Source organism: Sapajus apella, unplaced genomic scaffold (genome assembly GCF_009761245.1).
Source record: "Sapajus apella isolate SASKATOON/1434 unplaced genomic scaffold, GSC_monkey_1.0 scaffold18, whole genome shotgun sequence".
Taxonomy (NCBI): domain Eukaryota; kingdom Metazoa; phylum Chordata; class Mammalia; order Primates; family Cebidae; genus Sapajus; species Sapajus apella.
The window spans coordinates 29249516-29268252 of record NW_022436958.1 but is presented as its reverse complement, the minus strand read 5'-3'; the positions used below and the strand labels follow the sequence as shown (position 1 = coordinate 29268252).

The following is an 18737-nucleotide window of genomic DNA, read 5'->3' as shown; positions in this document are numbered from 1 at the left end:
AGAAATTTTAACCTTTAGTTCTTGCTTAATCCAATACAGCTTCCAGATGCTGTTGTTTTATTATGGAGTAGTTACTCTATTTCTTATCAAAATTTTTGGAGGTATAAATATTATTAATATTTATAATTTATAAATATTTTTCATGCCTTTATTTCTGTAGCACAACTATAGTCAATATTATAATCATATTTTAGGAAAATAAGTATGTTGGACTCAAATAATTTGCATAATTTACTTGAATTCACATAGCTAAAGGACAAGACCAATAATTTGAATTGTCTTTTTCTGAAACCATATTCTTATTTTGCCCTTTTTAGTGATGCTAAAAGGAGTGATAAAATCTCTCTCTGGACTCAAGATTATGTGTCAAGGGGACAAATGATATTATCAACCTGTATTATTTTGATGTTCTGTAATCGAGTAGATACAATGTTTACAGAAGTTTTTTTTTTTTATAAAAATAATATTTTGCATTTTGGTGCAATATATGTAACACAAAATTCATCATCTTCACCATTTTTAAGTGTACAATTCAGTGGCATTAAATGCATTCACATTGTTGTGTAAGTCATCACCATTATCCATCTCCAAAGCTTTTTCACCATTCCAAACTGTAAGTCTATATGCCAGTTCCTCATTCCTCTCCCCTGACCCCCAGCAGCCATCATTTTACTTTCTATGTTTATGAATTTGACTATTCTAGGCACCTCGTATAAGTGATACCACACAGCATTTGTCTTTTTCTGTCTAGCTTATTTCACTTGGTGTAATGTCTTCACAATTCACCTGTGTTATAGTGTATGTCAAAGTTTCCTTCTTTTTTATGGCTGACATACAACATACAACATTCCTTTTTATGTATGTACTACATTTTGGTTATCCATTCAACCGCAATGAACATTTGGACGCTCTCCACTTTCTGTCTATTGTGAAGGTTACTGCTAGGAACGTTGGTGTACAAATATCTGTTTGAGTCTCTGCTTTTAATCTTTTGTGTATATACTCAGAAAAATTGCTGAATTATATTGTATCTTCTCTTTTCAAATAGAAAAGTAGAGTCAAGGATAAATAGCTTTAAAGCAAGCTTCTGTTTGTTTATTTTAATTGCAGAAATTCAACCTAAGAACATGTTCAGAATAGCTTATATAAAGTTTTTTACAAGTCCTCTACAAATCCCTAGTCCTGTGCTAGCTGAAACTTTAGCACCCAAACATCTAAAGACACCACTATAAAGAAGTAAATCATGTGAATCATCAGTAAATAAACCATTAAGTAAGCATTAAAAGTCATGTTTTGGAAGATTATTTAATGACAATTGGGAAATGTTTACTGTTTAATGCTCATCAAAATCAACATTAAAACCAGTCAAAACCAATCAAAGTCAAAGCCCCAAGTGTGACTCCAATTTTGTATATATGTGAACAGATGTTGATTTTGTATGAATATAAGCAAAGAAATACATATCTTTGCTTACATTTATATATAGGTTGGTTTTTAAATATATGAAAGAAAACACATCAAAATGTGCTACTCTAGCTGGAAATATGAATGATTTTTTTTGATACTTTTTATATTTTTTCTTATTTTTTTTGTAGAGCCTATACATTATTTTTATAGTCCTAAAAAAGATTTATTAAATTATTCTCAAAGCTTGGTATGTTAGTGATGAGAGAACTAGATAGAATTGGGAGAAGACTTTCTAGGAACCTGCCAGGAAATTATTCCTGAGATCAAAGAAATGAATTAACTATGTTTTTCTTAGAAGAAGGTGAAATAGAATTAAAATATGGGGACCAATATGCTAAGGTTCTAGTATAGTAAGCTAGTATATGGTATGTTATCTACATATACATATCAAAGAGAGACGGAGACAAATTTCTTATTGCCCACCCCATACGTTATTTGTCAATTGTACTGTTCCCACATCCTTCCTAGCAACAGTAAGTAGAAGAGGGGTTCTCAGATACAGGCGGTGAACTTGCCCTGTGTAATTAAATCAGTATTCCTGAACTATACAGTTGAAAGTTTAGATTACCTAGGTAGAGGCTGTTTCTGTAAGGCTTTGGTCCCCAAAACAATAGAAAAGTTACAAGAAATATGCATTTTTCTAGATTTGCCTATTTAGAACCTTATCTCACTGTGCCCAGCCCAGACTACGTGATTTAGTAGATCATCTAGTTGGCCATACAGTCTCTTTAGGGACTTATACCCTGAGACATTCTGTTACTTTTATTTAAAAATCTATTTTGTGTGAAGTAAATCATACTTTAATGAAGTGGAATTATAACCAACAAAACAAACAGTATAAAATGTTCCCCATATCTGAAGTATTATTTGTTTCTAGATAATTATATGACATTATCTCGTTTGATTGATCTCCTAAGAAGATGTGGAAAACTTGAGGATGTTCCAAGATTTTTCTCAATGGCTGAGAAGTGTAACTCCAGAGTGAAATTGGAGCCAGGATTTCAGTATTGTAAAGGACTATATCTTTGGTAAATCTGTTGACAAATAAATGCTACCTAATTTTTTTTTTCTCATTGTACATAAAGTAGAAAAATAAGCTTTTCTTTGTTGTTAAAAAAAAAAAAAAAAAAAAAGCACATTTCAAAATAGTTTGGTTTTATTTACCAGACCAGATTATAAACTAATATAAATCTTTTAGTCAGTGATTGAAATAAATAATTCTTTTAAACATTTAACAAGGTATACTGGAGAACCAAATGATGCCCTTCGACATTTTAATAAAGCTCGGAAAGATAGTGACTGGGGCCAAAATGCCCTTTACAATATGATAGAAATCTGTTTGAATCCGGATAATGAAACAATTGGAGGTGAAGTATTTGAAAATCTGGACGGAGACCTGGGGTGAGTTATTTTACACATTATCCTTTTTAAAAAAATACTTGTTGGAGATAATAAACAGGGATACTTTATCAAAGAACTAAATTCTAGGATAGCAATAATGAACGGCCAAATGAATAAATTAAATAAATAGGCATTTCATTACCTGTTTCTGAGAAGTTATTTTAGCAAATTAAATAATTATTCAATAGAATTGTTATTGCAGTATAGTATTCTCTGAAATGGGCATGAAATGCTTTAAGATTTCCTAAAATATAGTAGACATGCTGTGAAGACACTCACCTAATTATACAATTTGACAACTCTGGTAAAAATTATCCACACATGCCGGGCGCGGTGGCTCACGCCTGTAATCCCAGCACTTTGGGAGGCCGAGGCGGGTGGATCACGAGGTCAAGAGATCGAGACCATCCTGGTCAACATGGTGAAACCCCGTCTCTACTAAAAATACAAAAATTCAGCTGGGCATGGTGGTGTGTGCCTGTAATCCCAGCTACTCAGGAGGCTGAGGCAGGAGAATTGCCTGAACCCAGGAGGCAGAGGCTGCGGTGAGCCGAGATTCCGCCATTGCACTCCAGCCTGGGTAACGAGAGTGAAACTCCGTCTCAAAAAAAAAAAAAAAAAAAATTATCCACACAATGATAGTAACTACTTAACAAATGGTAATTTTCCAGACCCTCTCCTCTGTACTTCCCAGGCACTATCTTATTTGTTTTCTACAACAGTGTTGCCAAGTAAGCTGAGTCAACTTGTTTAATGTGATAGTAATGATGGAGTCAAGATTTAGACTGAGTCCTGACTACTGTTAAGCAGTGTGGTATACTGCTAGTAAACGGTTGTATTTCAACCTGCATTAGTAGCCTGTCTTCTCTTCATATGCAGGCAAGGAATGTGGGGGATGTGTTAGGACGTAAAGGGAATGTAAGAGGTAGTTCCTGCCTTCAAGAGCCTGTAATTTACTTAAGAGGCCATGCAATACCTGAAACCTTTGCATCTGCAACTAAACAGAAATGGACTTAAATGGATATTAACTACTGTTGGAGTTCATAGGAATAGTAGCAGTCCAGAGTATTCGGGGGAAGATGCATGGAGGAGCAGGAGAAAATTAGCACTAGATTGCCGAGAGGTTTCAATGACAGATTTTAACGGCTGGATTACAGAAACCACTGAAAGTTTTAGAGCAAGAAAGTGGCATGTTTATGGTTGTTTTACAAAGGTTGAGATAACATTACTGTTATGGAACTATAAGCTATCCAAGTAGAAATCTTCTGCAGGCAATTCAAAATGCAAAACCAAAACTCAAAAGAGAGGTCACACCTAGGGATAGAGATCTGGGAGACATCTGCAGAGTGCACAGTTGGAATTCCATAAATGGCCTCTTTGAGAGTAGAGTATAGTAACACAAGTCCGAGAACTAAATTTTAAGCTTGCTAACATTTAAGGGGCCTGGAAGGAGGAAGGAAGGTCACAAAAGGGCAATCAGTATGGTAGCAAGAGAACTAAAGCCATGTAGTATTACAGAAGCCAAGGGAGAAGAACTTTGAAAATGGTAGTCAACAGTGTGACGTGTTTCAGGCAAGATAAGCTTAAGGCCTGAGCAGAAGACCAGTGGCTTTAGTGATTGGACTTTGAGTGTTTCATTTCCTTTTATTAATTGATTTATATATATTTATGTGTGTGTGTCTGTGGTATAAAACAAGAAAGTTGCTATTAAATATTAAAATGGCACTTGGAATTACTTTTTGACACGCATATAATTTCTGAGATTCTAATAGACAACATGGTGAGGAGAACAGAGTAGATTTTATATGTCTGATAAACTTAGATTCAGGTCCTAGGTGTACCATTTATTAGTGGTATGACCTTTAGCAAGTTACTTTACCTATTTGAGCCTTAGTTTTCCTGTATCTAAAATGGATTAAACATAGATAGAATGAAATAATACGGCAATTGCCACTTTTTCCTCCCCCTTTTCTTTCCTTTCCCTTTTTAAATAGATACATGTTAATTTTGTGATTCTACTTGTATTCTAGTTTTATATTTGCTGGAATGCACACATTTACGACATGTAGGTATTGTCAAATTTTTGTCTTCATTCTAGAGGAAATTAATGCTTACTGATGTTTTACTGAGTCCGTATTAATTTTGTTTAAAATGCATTGTAACTGTGCTTCACTTTGTATTAGAAGAGAATGAGTGACATTCTTCACAAAAGATTACTTTTAAATGAGTGACAAAAAGAGCACAGAGAGTGCCCAGATTCTAATTTCAATGAATTGTATCATGAGTAAGAGACATAAGTGATTTATTTTTAATTATATACAGTAATTCAACTGAGAGGCAAGAATCTGTCCAGTTGGCAGTGAGAACAGCAGAAAAACTTCTTAAGGAACTAAAACCTCAGACTGTTCAGGGTCAAGTACAGCTTCGCGTAATGGAAAACTATTGCTTAATGGCTACCAAACAGAAATCTAATGTTGAACAAGCATTAAATACCTTCACTGAAATAGCAGCATCTGAGGTTAGTGGGTTTTCCATTTCAGCTTCATATGTTATCTTTCGTTGGTAGCATAGAAACATGTACTTTGATTAGTTATGTATTTTTAGGAGATTTACTCAATTACTTTTATTAAAAATTAGGTATGTAGTTTAGCATACACAATGTCTCCTTCTTTGCAGAAGAGACAGTGTTACTGTTTTGATATGTTATTAATATATTTCTCCCTATTGGAATGTTAAATTCTAGAGAAAGGAAATTCTTCAAAAGTGCATAAGTTAATTCTCAAGGGAGCCACTTTGTCCTCTGGAGAATTTATGTGTTGTAGATGTAGCCAAGATTAACTTACTAAGTGGAAATAAACACCTGGGTGCCCTGATATCTTACCTCTGCACTTACGTGAACTTGGAAATTTTCCAGCTGTATAGCTACATGAGATCATTATAATTTAGTTATATAAATAATGATGTTCTTTAGCAACACGGAAATAACCTCCTGCAATCTTTTCATTGTTATTTTCACAGTATTATTCTTACAAAATCAGAGACTTTTTTGTCTTTTTACTGTGCTTGAATCCACCTTTTCTCTTTTTTTGTTTTGTTGTTTTTTTTGAGACGGAGTTTCACTCTTGTCGCCCAGGCTGGAGTGAGTGTAGTGGTGCAATCTTGGCTCACTGCAACCTCCACCTTCCGGGTTCAGGAAATTCTCCTGTCTCAGCCTCCCAAGTAGTTGGGATCACAGACGCCTGCCTACATGCTCAGCTATTTTTTGTGTTTTTAGTAGAAGCGGGATTTTACCATGTTGGCCAGGCTGGGCTCAAACTCCTGACCAGGTGATCCTCCTGCCTCGGCCTCCTCCACCTTTTTTCTTACTCTGTAGATATTGTTTTTATTTCCCTCACACAGCACTCTACTTCTTCAATTACTTGATATTAAGAAGCAATTCTAGGTACCCTCTCATCAGCAGTTGGTTATAGTTACTAAGCCTGCTTATTGGATTTCATGTTTGTTCTTCCATTTGATGATGCTGTAGCCCACCAAAAACTCATCATTTTGTGTCTCTCAAAGGACATACAGAATTTTGCTGTGATTTCTTGTGGTTGGAAAGTCATAGTGGCAGCAATAAACTACCCAAAGCCCCGTACAGTGATATCTTTCCCCCAACCTTCCAGGGCCCTAGAGGAGATTGAGATGTCAGGGGTTTGGAAGACCTGCAACTCTTGTCGTGGCTTGGGTACAAGTATCCTAAATAGCAGCTTTATTACCATGCTTGGAACAAAACAGCAGGGCAGCATGGCAGCGGCAAGCCTCCAAAGCAAGGCCCTTCTGCAGACATTGAAGTAATGTGCTCATGGGTCGTGCTCTGTTGAATTGGCTTTGTGGAGCAGATGGATGACAGCTGCTGAATGAAGGGAGAGCAGAAGTAGGGCAATCATGTATGTCTAAGAGGACCTCTAGGAACATGAGGAAGCACAGTCTCACGTCAGGTGCCATAGCTACTGAATGCTGTGATGTGCTACTCTGTCTCCTAACAATGACAAAGTTTATTTTGAGTAAATCCATTATCCCTACTGTGAAGTATAAGAGGTAAAAAAGGCCAAAAGCAGTGAATATTATAGCTATTTCCTAGAAAGACTATGCCTGCTTTCTGCTGATGAGACTGAATTTTTTTTTGTCATCCTTACATATGTGGTTAGTAAAATACTATCTTCAAATCTGCCTACTAACCATATTATTCGAATGATGATGTATGGGCTGAAGTTTCATAAGCATCAAATTTTATCTCACATTATTTTCTTTTAACTCATAGGCTGCGTATATTCAACATAATGAATATTCATTAAGCAGCCAGTAGGTGCTAAGCATAGTAGGAAATACAAAAATAAATAATGTATGTTCCCTTTTTTCAAGTTTATCGTAGTCTACAGAAGACGAGACAAGCGTACTGACTATGATGACTGTAATACAAAGCAAAATATATTACATTCTATATCAGAATTCCAAATAAAAATGCTGTAGGAGACAGTGTAATGAGAGTTGGGAGACCCTTATGTGAAGAAGGTATGATTTAAGAAAAAATAGGATTTAAGAAACAGGTATGATTGAAGAGCCAAGATAAATTGCATTTTAACAGGCAGAAATGGGGACGATGTGTTCTAGAGGGAGAGGAAAATGTGAACAAAGTCAGGGAGGCAGAAAAACATACGGTATGTTCACAGTCCTCTGTGTCATTCAGAAGGACTGAAAACGAAGTATGTGACAGGAAATCATGGAGGAAATGGTGGAAAATACACTAAGCCCAAGCCAAAGTGTTTCCACCTGCTTTCATTGCCCCTCCTTGAACCATAAAGATGAGATGTTTATAATAAAGCTGTGTTGTCCACACCTGAGTCTTGTCCTTTGCAATCTAAAGTTACTGCAGTTTAGAGTTATTGAGAGACAGAGAAGCTGTCTGTAGGTCTTAGGATGTCTGCACCAGAAAAAAGACCTAAGGCAGGGTTTAGAACTCAGGTTTGCTTTTGGAAACTTTTCTTCAGTTCACTCAGTAGTGATCAAGTTGTGAAGAACTGATACATTCTAATCAAACTCAAAGTGTGTGATTTTAAACTCAGAGAGGTTATTCTTAATTGTGTAGTGTAGGATATTTTTGTGCATGTGAATGAATGTGGGTCCTTTTCACAGGATCATCCTCTTCTTATGCTGTCCTAGGACCTGGCTTACAAATACATAGCAGACTTCTATTTTCTCTCCTCCCCTGCCTACCTGAGGTGGGCTGAGGTGAGGTGAAGGTGAGGTTCAGTAATTAGTAGCATCCCACACATCTTCATAATCTACAACCAATTAGTTGGATTTGACACTCAAATGAAACTGTTTTGCCACTTCTTACCTAGAGGAACAGATTACACCTTGGAAGTTTACTGATAGACATAGAATTTGAGGCAAGGAAGTTTTTATATTTCTAAAAGCTGTTTCCATAAAACCCTGATGTATTGCCCTTCTCTATTCCAGAGTTATTTCTTACTTCCAACCATGATCAGTTGGACATTGAACATTTCACCAGTCTTCTTTTGCAATATTCCTTATGGGCTACCCAAATTTGCTATCTTACAGTATACTTATAGTAATGACATCACCATTCCTCAGTCACAATTCCTCATCCTTTGCTTTTGTTTTTGTTTTGAGACAGGGTCTTATTCTGTCTTCCAGGCTGGAGTGCACTGGCACAATCATAGCTCACCGTAGCCTTGAACTCCCAGGCTCAAGCAATCCGCCTACCTAAGCCTCCTGAGTAGGGTTGGCCACCACACTCAGCTAGTTTTGTTTGTTTGTTTGTTTGTTTGTTTGTTTTAGTAGAGGCGAGGTCTCTCTGTGTGCTAGCTTCAGCATCCCAAAGTACTGGGATTACAGACGTGAGCTGCCACTCCTGGCCCCTTTATTTGTATGTTAAGCTGGGTCTTTCTTCTTCCTTTATAAATGCATCATAATCTGTCTGCTGAAATTTAAGAAGCATTCTACCTTAATCAGGAACATACACATTATTGCTAATGAAAGATGTCTGGATAGATCACTAATGGCCTCCATTTTGTATGAATTTTTACTAACCTATTGGTTTCACAGAGTGACATTCTCTGACTTCAAACTCTATCCAAAAGAATATCGTATAGACTGTTTTAGGAAGCTGCAGAATCCAAATCTAAAAGCATATTTTAAGACATGAGCTTATTTTATATATTTCCAAGTGTTGCATTAATTGTACACCTTATTTTTAACATTTCATTGTTCAAACTTGATTGAGAGAAGAGGTTTCTGAATAAAAGGAGAGGGAGGGAAAAAAAGCAATAGAAGTCAGAATGGATAAGGACCATCATTTGCTGGTAAATTATTGTCGTCTGTCTTTGACAGGTGAAAGAAGTAGGATCCTAAATGTTAAATCCAAAATACAAACTGCTCAATAAGGATTTTACTGAAATCGAGTTTTATTTTAGCTGTTTCTATGTAAAACTAAAACATGGCTATTTGAATCCCACTAGAGTCTCACTAATTCTTGGAATTGTGTGCTTATGGCATCTGAATAGTTGCCATTATCTTGAATTATCTTGACCACACAGTGCTTCACCAAGTCTGTTCACAGTAGCTTGAGGGTACTTGATGTCTTAAATAATGACTAATCACAGTTCTCTGTAATGAAGCTAGAAATATAATCCACAAACTAGTTCTTATGTAGCATTTTCTGCTTTGCGTATGTTTTGGGACATTTATATTTGTGCATCTTGTGGTCTAAAATTTTATTTTCTTATAGAAGGATCATATCCCAGCACTCTTGGGAATGGCAACGGCTTATATGATCTTGAAACAGACTCCACGAGCCAGAAACCAGCTGAAGCGTATTGCAAAAATGAATTGGAATGCTATTGATGCTGAAGAGTTTGAAAAGAGTTGGCTGCTACTTGCTGATATTTACATTCAATCAGCAAAATACGATATGGCAGAAGAACTATTAAAACGGTGCCTGCGTCATAATAGAGTAGGTGATTGAGGAGTAAAAAATTATTTTTAACTTTTGCTGCATAAGCTTTCCGTAATAGATATTGTTGAGTGTTAGTCCATTTCCAAGGATTCCTGTGTGATTTTGGAAAACTAAATGTTTATTCTTACCACAATCAGGAAACAAACGTTAATAATAAGAGAGAAGCCATTTTCCCTTTAAAGTTAAAAAAAAAAAAGATTTCTGCAATTTCAATTTTCAGCTGTATTAGTGCCCTACTTAATGGGAAGTGTTTTTGGAATGTCAAACGTTTGCCTGTGATTATCCATCTCAACCCAGAACTAATGAAAATTGCAGAAAAACATTAATTGCGGACGTCTGTCCCTCCTATTAAGAAATACTCTTGATGAATTTACTGCAGCTGCATGTCATTTTCACATTATTAGAATCCATTATGCATAATATATTTTGTGGGAGAAAGTCTTTTCAGCTTTTAATTTGATTTGTTTAATAGAAATTCCTTATCTTTAGGTATAAGATTGAATATTATAAAGTCCTTATAATTTAAGGCTTTTTACTAACATTTTCATGTTTAATTACAAAATATGTCATAACAGTTTTTTAAAGTCAAGATTTATTTGTTGAGAAATAATTGCACACAACTTAGAAATGATATTTATCTTCATATATTCATATACTTAAATCTTAATCACAGTAAATCTGTTTTAGCAAATTACATTACAAATGGACCATTTGTTTTTTAAAGAAGAGTTGTGATTATCTAGTACTATTAAGATGCTTTCCTAGAAACTTAAAAACCTGAAAGATCCAAGCATTTATCAATTTATAAACTATTCTAGATGATTAATTACATAAATTTTAAGTTAAATTGGCCTTGAAAAACAGAATACTCATTAATAGGCTTTGAAAATCTAAATTGCTGAGTAGTTTACCCTTCTATGCCTCGTCTAGGATTAACCAAGATTGTATGAGAATTAAAGTTTCAGTGCACACAGAATTTCAGTTTGCCAGAACGCTGATAACAATATATTGCATGGTTGAACATGATGGCTGCTTTAGAGGCTTCATTCAGCCCTACTGGTTGAATATGTTGATTTTGAAAGTGTGACATTTAAGAAATAAAGCTTAGAAACCTTGAATTACATAATTTTAAAAATGGAAGTCATCCAGATCTGGGGCAGGAAATGTACAAGACGACACTAGACTGTCTTGCCTTACCGGATGATTGAGGAAGCTATCTATGTTGATTAGAGTTTGTGTCAAAGACCTAGTGGCCAACTTGAAGACACCTCCAATAGCCAAAGTTGGGATGCTTTAAGTATCGAAAAGAATAACTGCAATATATCAAAACACATAAAATCTGTTTAAATCCATGACTTCTCAAAGATCCAAACTAGAAAAAGAAAAAAAAACCTAATTGGTGTCTACTACAGTAAGCTAGTGAGCTGACTGCTATTTCTGAAGCTTGCAAATAAATAGTCAATGAGATGTTTCTCATCATAGACATTTTCCAGCTAATAAATGAAGGAAGACTGATAGGCTATCCCCATTTTTCAACCCTGATAAATTTAAATATGATGTAACATCACAAAAAGAGGGAGAATCAGACATTCTGTGCCTCCCAATAGAAGAACATACATCTATGGCAGGGCATACATCTATGGCAGGGCTAAGATTGGGGTAATTCAAGTGAAACACTCGGTAATCAAGATAAGTAATAATTTAATGCAGTTGTGCTAAGCTGTATTGGAGACTGAATCAAAGGGGAATATGTGCATTCCTATATTAATGTTTTTATATATTTTTTAAATGGGTAATGGTTTTAATGAAAATATTGCTGGGGAGATTTTTTCCATTAAAATGAGATGAGTGAAATGGTAAGAAACCAAGTTTAGGTATAAATAAAATGTTCAATCTTAATGTAGTGATTTTTAATATATACTTTCAGATTATTCAATAGTTTTAAACTCATGTTTTGGAAAAAAATTACAATTAAGCTACTCAGGAGGCAGAGACAGGAGAATTGCTGGAACCCTGGAGGCGGAGGTTACAGTGAGCCGAGACCCTGCCACTGCACATCAGCCTGGGCAACATAGGAGACTCCATCTAAAAAAAAAAAGATACTGTTTCTTCTGTAGCTTCCTTTATTTTTCCTTCCGTTTTTCTTAGTATCTAAGAAATACATTATTTGACCAAGGACCTTGTGTCTCCTCTCCCCTTTCCTAGCCTATCCTGACATTCATGAGAACTTCTCCCTGTTCCACCCTTAAAACGCTGAGCTTTCGGGACCCTGCCTGGCTTGCCATCATGAAATGGCCTCGCTGTCTGGGGAAAATACCAAGGTTCTTGGTCTCGCAGCCGAGGAAATCAAGGATGTGGATACACACAGGGTGGGATTGGGGCAGGAGTTTAATAGGCAAAAGGAAAGAACAGCTCTGTTACAGAGAAGGGGCCCAAATGGGTTGTCAAGTTGTAGTAGAAGTGTCAGGCTTTTATAGGTGGGTTGTTGGGGGGTGGGGGGTCATATCTTCTGACGGCCCAAAGAACCAGTTAGGACCAGGTGTGCTATCTGCATAGAGCAGAGTCTCTAGCAGCCCCAACTCCATTCTTTTTTTTTTTTTTTTTGGATGGTGTCTGGCTCTGTTGCCCAGGCTGGAGTGCAGTGATATGATCTTGGCTCGCTGCAATCTCCACCTTAAAAAAAAAAAAGAAAAGAAATACTCAAAAATATGCATCCATGTTTTTATGCCTCAGGCTCCAGTATGGCTTATCATGATACTGAAGTATGAAGTAGATTCACCTCTCTCCTCCAGAATTAAAATTGAATCCAAACCTCTAAATCTAATTACAAATTCCAGAAAATGTCAGTGACATAGGAATATATTACATAAACACCACAAAGATGCAGTCAACTAAACCCTGGGTGGTGAGAAACTCTGGGATAAATATTCTTGTTTCTATTACATTTAATTTCAAGAAAAGAGACCCAGAGAGACAGACAGGAAGAAGGAAAACCTCTGGATCAAAAGAGTCTAGATCAAAACATTCACCAATTACAATGTTTGGTCCTTATTTCAATCCTCAATCTAACAAAAAAAAAAAAATTATATTGAGATAATTAAAATTTGAACAGTACTGGATATTTGGTGCTATTAAGAAATTGTTAACATTTTAGGTGTGATAAAATTGTGGTTATGCTTAAAGTCTCTTTTAGAGGTACACACTAACACATTTAGAATTGATATATCTGAGGATTTTTTCTGGTAACACAGAAGGATAGGTTTGTGAGATGGAGGTGAAACAGCATTAGTCATGAGATAATTGTTGAAGATAAGGGCTCGTGGAGTTCGTTATGTTCTTATCTCTGTATGTGCTGAAATTATTCATAATAAATAGTGTACCTGTGCTTGTGTACAATACAAATATCCTGTTGTGTATTTCTGATTCTGTAAAGGAAACGCTGATACTGCAGATTTGTGGTGGAGACTTGGCATCAGAATCATTTATTAAGTTCAGTAAAAAATGTGATTGCCTACCCAAAGTTGAAAACTATTGTTTGATGTGTCGTTTAAGTAGATTAATATGATTGATGTTTAGAGTCACAAACATCCCATAAAATCTTAGTAATATCACATTTAATCTATTGATGTCTCCCGTTTTTCTTTAGTCTTGCTGCAAAGCTTATGAATATATGGGATACATTATGGAAAAAGAGCAAGCATATACAGATGCTGCCTTAAACTATGAGATGGCATGGAAATATAGCAATCAGACAAATCCAGCAGTAGGTGAGTTTTGCAATCACCTAGATTTTTCACAGAAAAATTATGTTTTATTTATTTTTATTTAAATGCATTTGATTTTTTTTCAAAACAAAATAAATGTTGAGTCAATTTTTATTGTCAAACCTTTCTGAAAGGAGAGTAAATTTTATATTCATTATATATTATTAGCTACTAATAGTTACGTATGATTTCCTGAGTTCCAAACTTGTCTTCAGTCACCTTAGTGTACATCTAGTCTAATTCTGTCCCCTTCTCTGCCTTCACCCTCTGCTATTTTGAAATTGGAGATGCCACAGAAAAAGATGTTTCCATTGCCAAGTAAATTAGGAAAACATTGCATTAAATTGAATTGCATGCGTTTCTTTGCTTCTCAAAGCCTTTAAACACTAATAGATATTGCAATGGATACCACAGAGGGGCCCTGTTTCCCACAATTATTTGACCATGGGTGATTTCTTGTCCCATGAGCATCTAGAAACATCATCCAGTCCCAGTGTTTTGTAGGCTGTTAGTTTGAGGAATACTAGTCTACAGTGTCCCTAATAGAGGTGCCATCAGAATATACTTCATGACCAACCTCTCCCCTCATGTGAGGGAGCTCATCCTCATGTTTGTGTTCTTTTTCTTTGTATTGGGTTGAAATATGCCTCCTTGAAACTGCCCAGATCTGTTCTCTGGAGCAACCCACAGAATGTCTCTCTCTTACAGATCATGACCCTTTAAATTGCAGCTTCTGTCATGTGTCCTAAGGCTATCTCTTCAAGCCATCTACAGTTACTTGTCCCTTCTTCCTAAGATTGCATTCCGAGTCTCTCACCCTTCATGTTGATGTCTCTTGGAAGCTCCAAAATAGTGTTTCCCAAACTGTGCTTTGGAACACTTGGGGAGATTCTAATAAATTTTTTTTTATTAAAAAGAATGGAGTGTGAAGGTGGTAGATGTCATGGCCATGTTAAGTTAGGAAAACGCTGTTTTGTTTTTCCATGTCCCTCTGACCTGTTGTACCGTAAATGAACAAGCTCTCAAATATGATTTGGCTAGTTGTAAGTATAATTAAGCTATTTTTTTTTTGATTAAGCCTTTTGGAGTTGCTAATTCAGCCTAAGATGACATCTATCTTTTCAGCAGGCATGTCACAGTGTGAATTCAATTTTAATTTGCAGTCAAATGGGTCACCCTCACACTAACTGCTGTTAGCTCAGGTCTTCCCTCACCGTTTAGTTTTCTGGAATCTGTTCTTGTACTATACTAGACTTGTACAAAGCACAAGAACTAATGATTTTTATAGTATTTTTATTCAAAAGTGTGATAGATCTTTCAGAAGAAAGTCACCTTGTAAAATGAAAAATCCTTAAGTATCCTTAAAATATTAAATTTGACACTGTATTCCCTGGAAGGAATACACATAGAAGTTAAATTATTTATATATTCCATTCCTTGGAAGACCTCAGCAAATAAAGGAATTCCAAATCACCAGTTCTTTCATTGTGTCATTGTTGTGCTTTATAGATTATTTTATCAGTTCCTCAAACTTTGCTTTGGTAAACATTTCTTTCTAAGGCTCTCCATTAATTCCTTAATTTTATCCTTAAGATTATCATTGCATCAACACCCGCAACTTGCCTGGCCAAATGAACAATGCATTTCACTTTTTCAGTTGTCAGAAAACCCTTAAAATCATGCTCATGCTCTTTCCATAGCATTCTGGCCATAGGCCCGAGCACGTGTGCCTTTGTGCGCGCGTGCGTGTGTGTAAAGATATACATACATAGACATACAAATATATATACAATCGTGTCACTTAACAATGGAAATATTCTGACATATGTGTAGATGATTTCATCGTTGTGCAAACATCCTAGAGTGTACTTACACAAACCTAGATAAAGTCAACTGCACACTTAGACTATATGGTATAGCCTATTGCTCCTAGGCTACACACGTGTACAACATGTTACTGTCCTGAATGCTATAAGCAATGTGTGTATGTAAACAGAGAAAAGATAAAATACAGTATTACAAAAATACGAAACACAGTGTTAGTCACATAGGACCACCATCATGTATATGATCTGTTAATGAAACATCATCATGTGGTACCTGAACTATATATGAAATATTGTGAATTTTAGGTCATTTCTATTTATTTCTTTTTACTAGCATCTGATAATGTTAGCCAATAATTTTTTTCAGACACTTAAAATTTTAAACATTTGTTTTGGTACTTTTATTGGAGCCTAAGAGCACTATTCACATTTCATATTTTTAAGAGGTAGAGTGAAATATTTATTATTACATATCATTTTACATTGCATTATAATATCTTGTTTACTGAGTACACAGCTGCTATTACTTGTCTTCTTAGTTTTCTCACTTTTATAGCATGTTACAGGAGAACAACATCCATTAAAAGGAATGTCTTTTAAACATTATTCTAATTGTTGATAGTGGAAGTGCGGCCTTTCACTATCAGTAACTGTGATCATTCTTACCAGTCATTGGTGACTGATCTGCCTTCCTCTGTGTCGCTGTCCTACTTGTTCTGTCTTCTCGCTGTACTTCAAGTTCACCAACTCCCTATGTGTCCTACCACTGGCCTTAATCCATGCAGTTGCCTATATCTGACAGTGTCCTTGATTCCTACCCTAGCCTAGTTTATGCTTCATCCTTCAGATTTCAGACATCTCTTGACACCCTGTTCTTCCCCAGTCAGGTTCTTTATGGTGACTCACTTGGCCTGGATCTTTCATAACATTTATGAAATTGTACTGGTTTTGAAAATATTCATTTACTCATGCAATTATTTTAAAATGTACTTTTTCTCCTGATAGAATGCAAACCTCATAACTATAGGCATCAGTTTGCCTGTGTAAGTGCTAAAATGAATGGCTGTGTTGTCATTTACTGCCCTGTGATGAGTTTTTACTATAATCTGAAATAAATGAGACTTTTCTAGTAAGTTATAGAAACCACACTTGTGGGATGGCAGCTTTCTAACTGAACAACATATTCACAGTGATCCTTTATTCCAACTCCACTTTCTTTTCTTCTTATACTTCTTTTGTGTCACTCTGCCTACTATTATCATGCAAGTTGTCTGTATAGTGTAGTTCAGCTGTTCATTCACCAGCCCCCTTACAAATGCTTTAGTGAGTAAGCAAAGAGAGGAGGAGCCAAGGAGAAGTAATAGTAGCAGCGTACTCCATCATTCTGTTTAATGGTTTTTCTCTTAACAGGATACAAACTGGCATTTAATTACTTAAAAGCAAAACGATATGTGGATTCGATTGATATATGTCACCAGGTAAACACTTAAATTTAGATTTCTTAAAAAATTTTCAGATGCACCATTTCCTCCTGTTTTAAATCTCCAGATGTATTAGTTAAATGATTTATCAGCTATGTTCAGGGAGATTATCAGTGTTCAAAATTTAGAAAATAATGCTCACCTATATAAAAAACATATTTTTACTTGGAGATCAAATAATAAAATGTTTATGCCAATTTAAAGACAAAGACTACTGAGAGGTATCTATAAACAGTAAGCCATAGAATATTTACATTTGTGGAAGGGAGTAGGTTTAAAGTGGTAGAGCAAAAGAGACTTTTACTAAAAAAATAAAAAAATAGACAAAGACCAGTAGGAGAAACATGTTAAATAAAATTTAGTCTTTAAGTTAGAAGCTATTTGAAGACAGTGTAAATTCTCCAGATCATTGTTCTGAATAGAAGTTGTTGTGAATGTGTCTGAATCTGTTTACTAGAGAATTCAGATGGACCAACTAAAGATAAAAAGGAATTCTATTAGAAGTCATTCAGTTACATTCTGTAATTCATCCCCTACTAAAATGACAAATATTTAAAGTATGGTTTTAGAATTTGCATAGTATCTTCATATATACATTGTCCCATTGATATTCCTTATAAGGCATTCTATTAAACATTGTAAGGAGCTCCAAGAAAAGTTCCTTAGAAAAGAATTTTGTAATGCCCCTTTTCTCACAGCATCATTACCGTAAATACTTGATCTTAGTAATTGCTGTTGATTACTGAGTCTCTGTAAAAGAGTATTGCGGTCAGGTTAGAATTGTATGTTAATGTAAGGTCATATGTAGGATCATTTTTGGAGTTATTAAAAAAAATATTATCTCCCCACTATTAGTAGACCTGGAAATGTGTTTGTCTCAAGATTATTTCAAGTAAAGCTGATGTGTACTGCTGTATAAAAATCGCTCTCTAAGGGTTTATCAAATATTATGAATAAAAAGCTAAATTACAAAAAATATTTTAAATCATTGATATTTGTTTTATACAACTAATCTATTTAGTAAACAATTGTATTTGTTATATTTCTACATCTGATATTCACACATTAATATAAAGGAATCATCATGTTACATTTAAAATGTCACCATTAAATAACTGTTGTAGTATTAGTACTAGGAAATCTTAATTGTAAGCTCATTTCTAGTAAGTTTGTAGCTCCGTAGTTCTTGATAATTAGTTACAAGTTTCTGTGGGTTCTTTGTTTGTTTTGCAGGTTCTTGAAGCACATCCAACTTATCCAAAAATCAGAAAGGATATACTTGATAAGGCCCGTGCATCTTTAAGACCTTGAAAATAATTTTAACGTAGGTTGTTGGTTTAACAGGAAATAAAAGAAATCTTTGAGTTCTTCCTGTTCAAACAGGTTTGAGCTCAATGCTTTGTTATTAGAAGTATACCCTTTTTCTCCAGCAGAGGTTGCTGCTGTACATCAAGAGAAGTACTCTGAAATTGGTGTTTTCTAATGGAGTTGAATGAGAGCTGGTCTGTTTAACTCTTTGATTAGGTACAGATTTGATGACTCTGTGATAAAGACTATAACCATTTATATAAAGAAAATTTTGTTAAAATCTGGGTGATTAAATACCCTGTATCTTTTCTAAGAATATGTATTTCAGGAAATATATTTAAAATGCATTGTTCTCTGTTAAAAGTGTTTTTGTCTTCCTCTGTTTTGTATCAAAGGATTGAATAAATCTCCCCATCAATAACTCATGAAAAAGACAATATATATATATATATATATATATATATATATA

The 18737-nt window shown here is 35.1% G+C and overlaps 1 protein-coding gene across 4 annotated transcripts in view; it reads left to right on the top strand.

The window, feature by feature from the left end:
* Positions 1-18634, top strand: part of TTC21B (tetratricopeptide repeat domain 21B) — a 76024-nt gene extending 57390 nt beyond the window's left edge. Inside the window, exons 23-30 of one of the 4 annotated variants that reach the window (XR_004271366.1) lie at positions 2345-2495; positions 2707-2868; positions 5191-5386; positions 9662-9886; positions 12095-12198; positions 13536-13656; positions 16890-16957; positions 18194-18634. Coding sequence is in view for 2 of the 4 variants with exons in the window: in XM_032286607.1 (XP_032142498.1) it covers positions 2345-2495; positions 2707-2868; positions 5191-5386; positions 9662-9886; positions 13536-13656; positions 16890-16957; positions 18194-18271 (1001 nt within the window). In the remaining 2 variants the exon portion in view is untranslated. The remainder of the gene's footprint in view (positions 1-2344; positions 2496-2706; positions 2869-5190; positions 5387-9661; positions 9887-12094; positions 12199-13535; positions 13657-16889; positions 16958-18193) is intronic. The other 3 variants (XM_032286607.1, XM_032286608.1, XR_004271367.1) reach the window with 3 other exon arrangements.
* Positions 18635-18737: the final 103 nt, after the last annotated feature.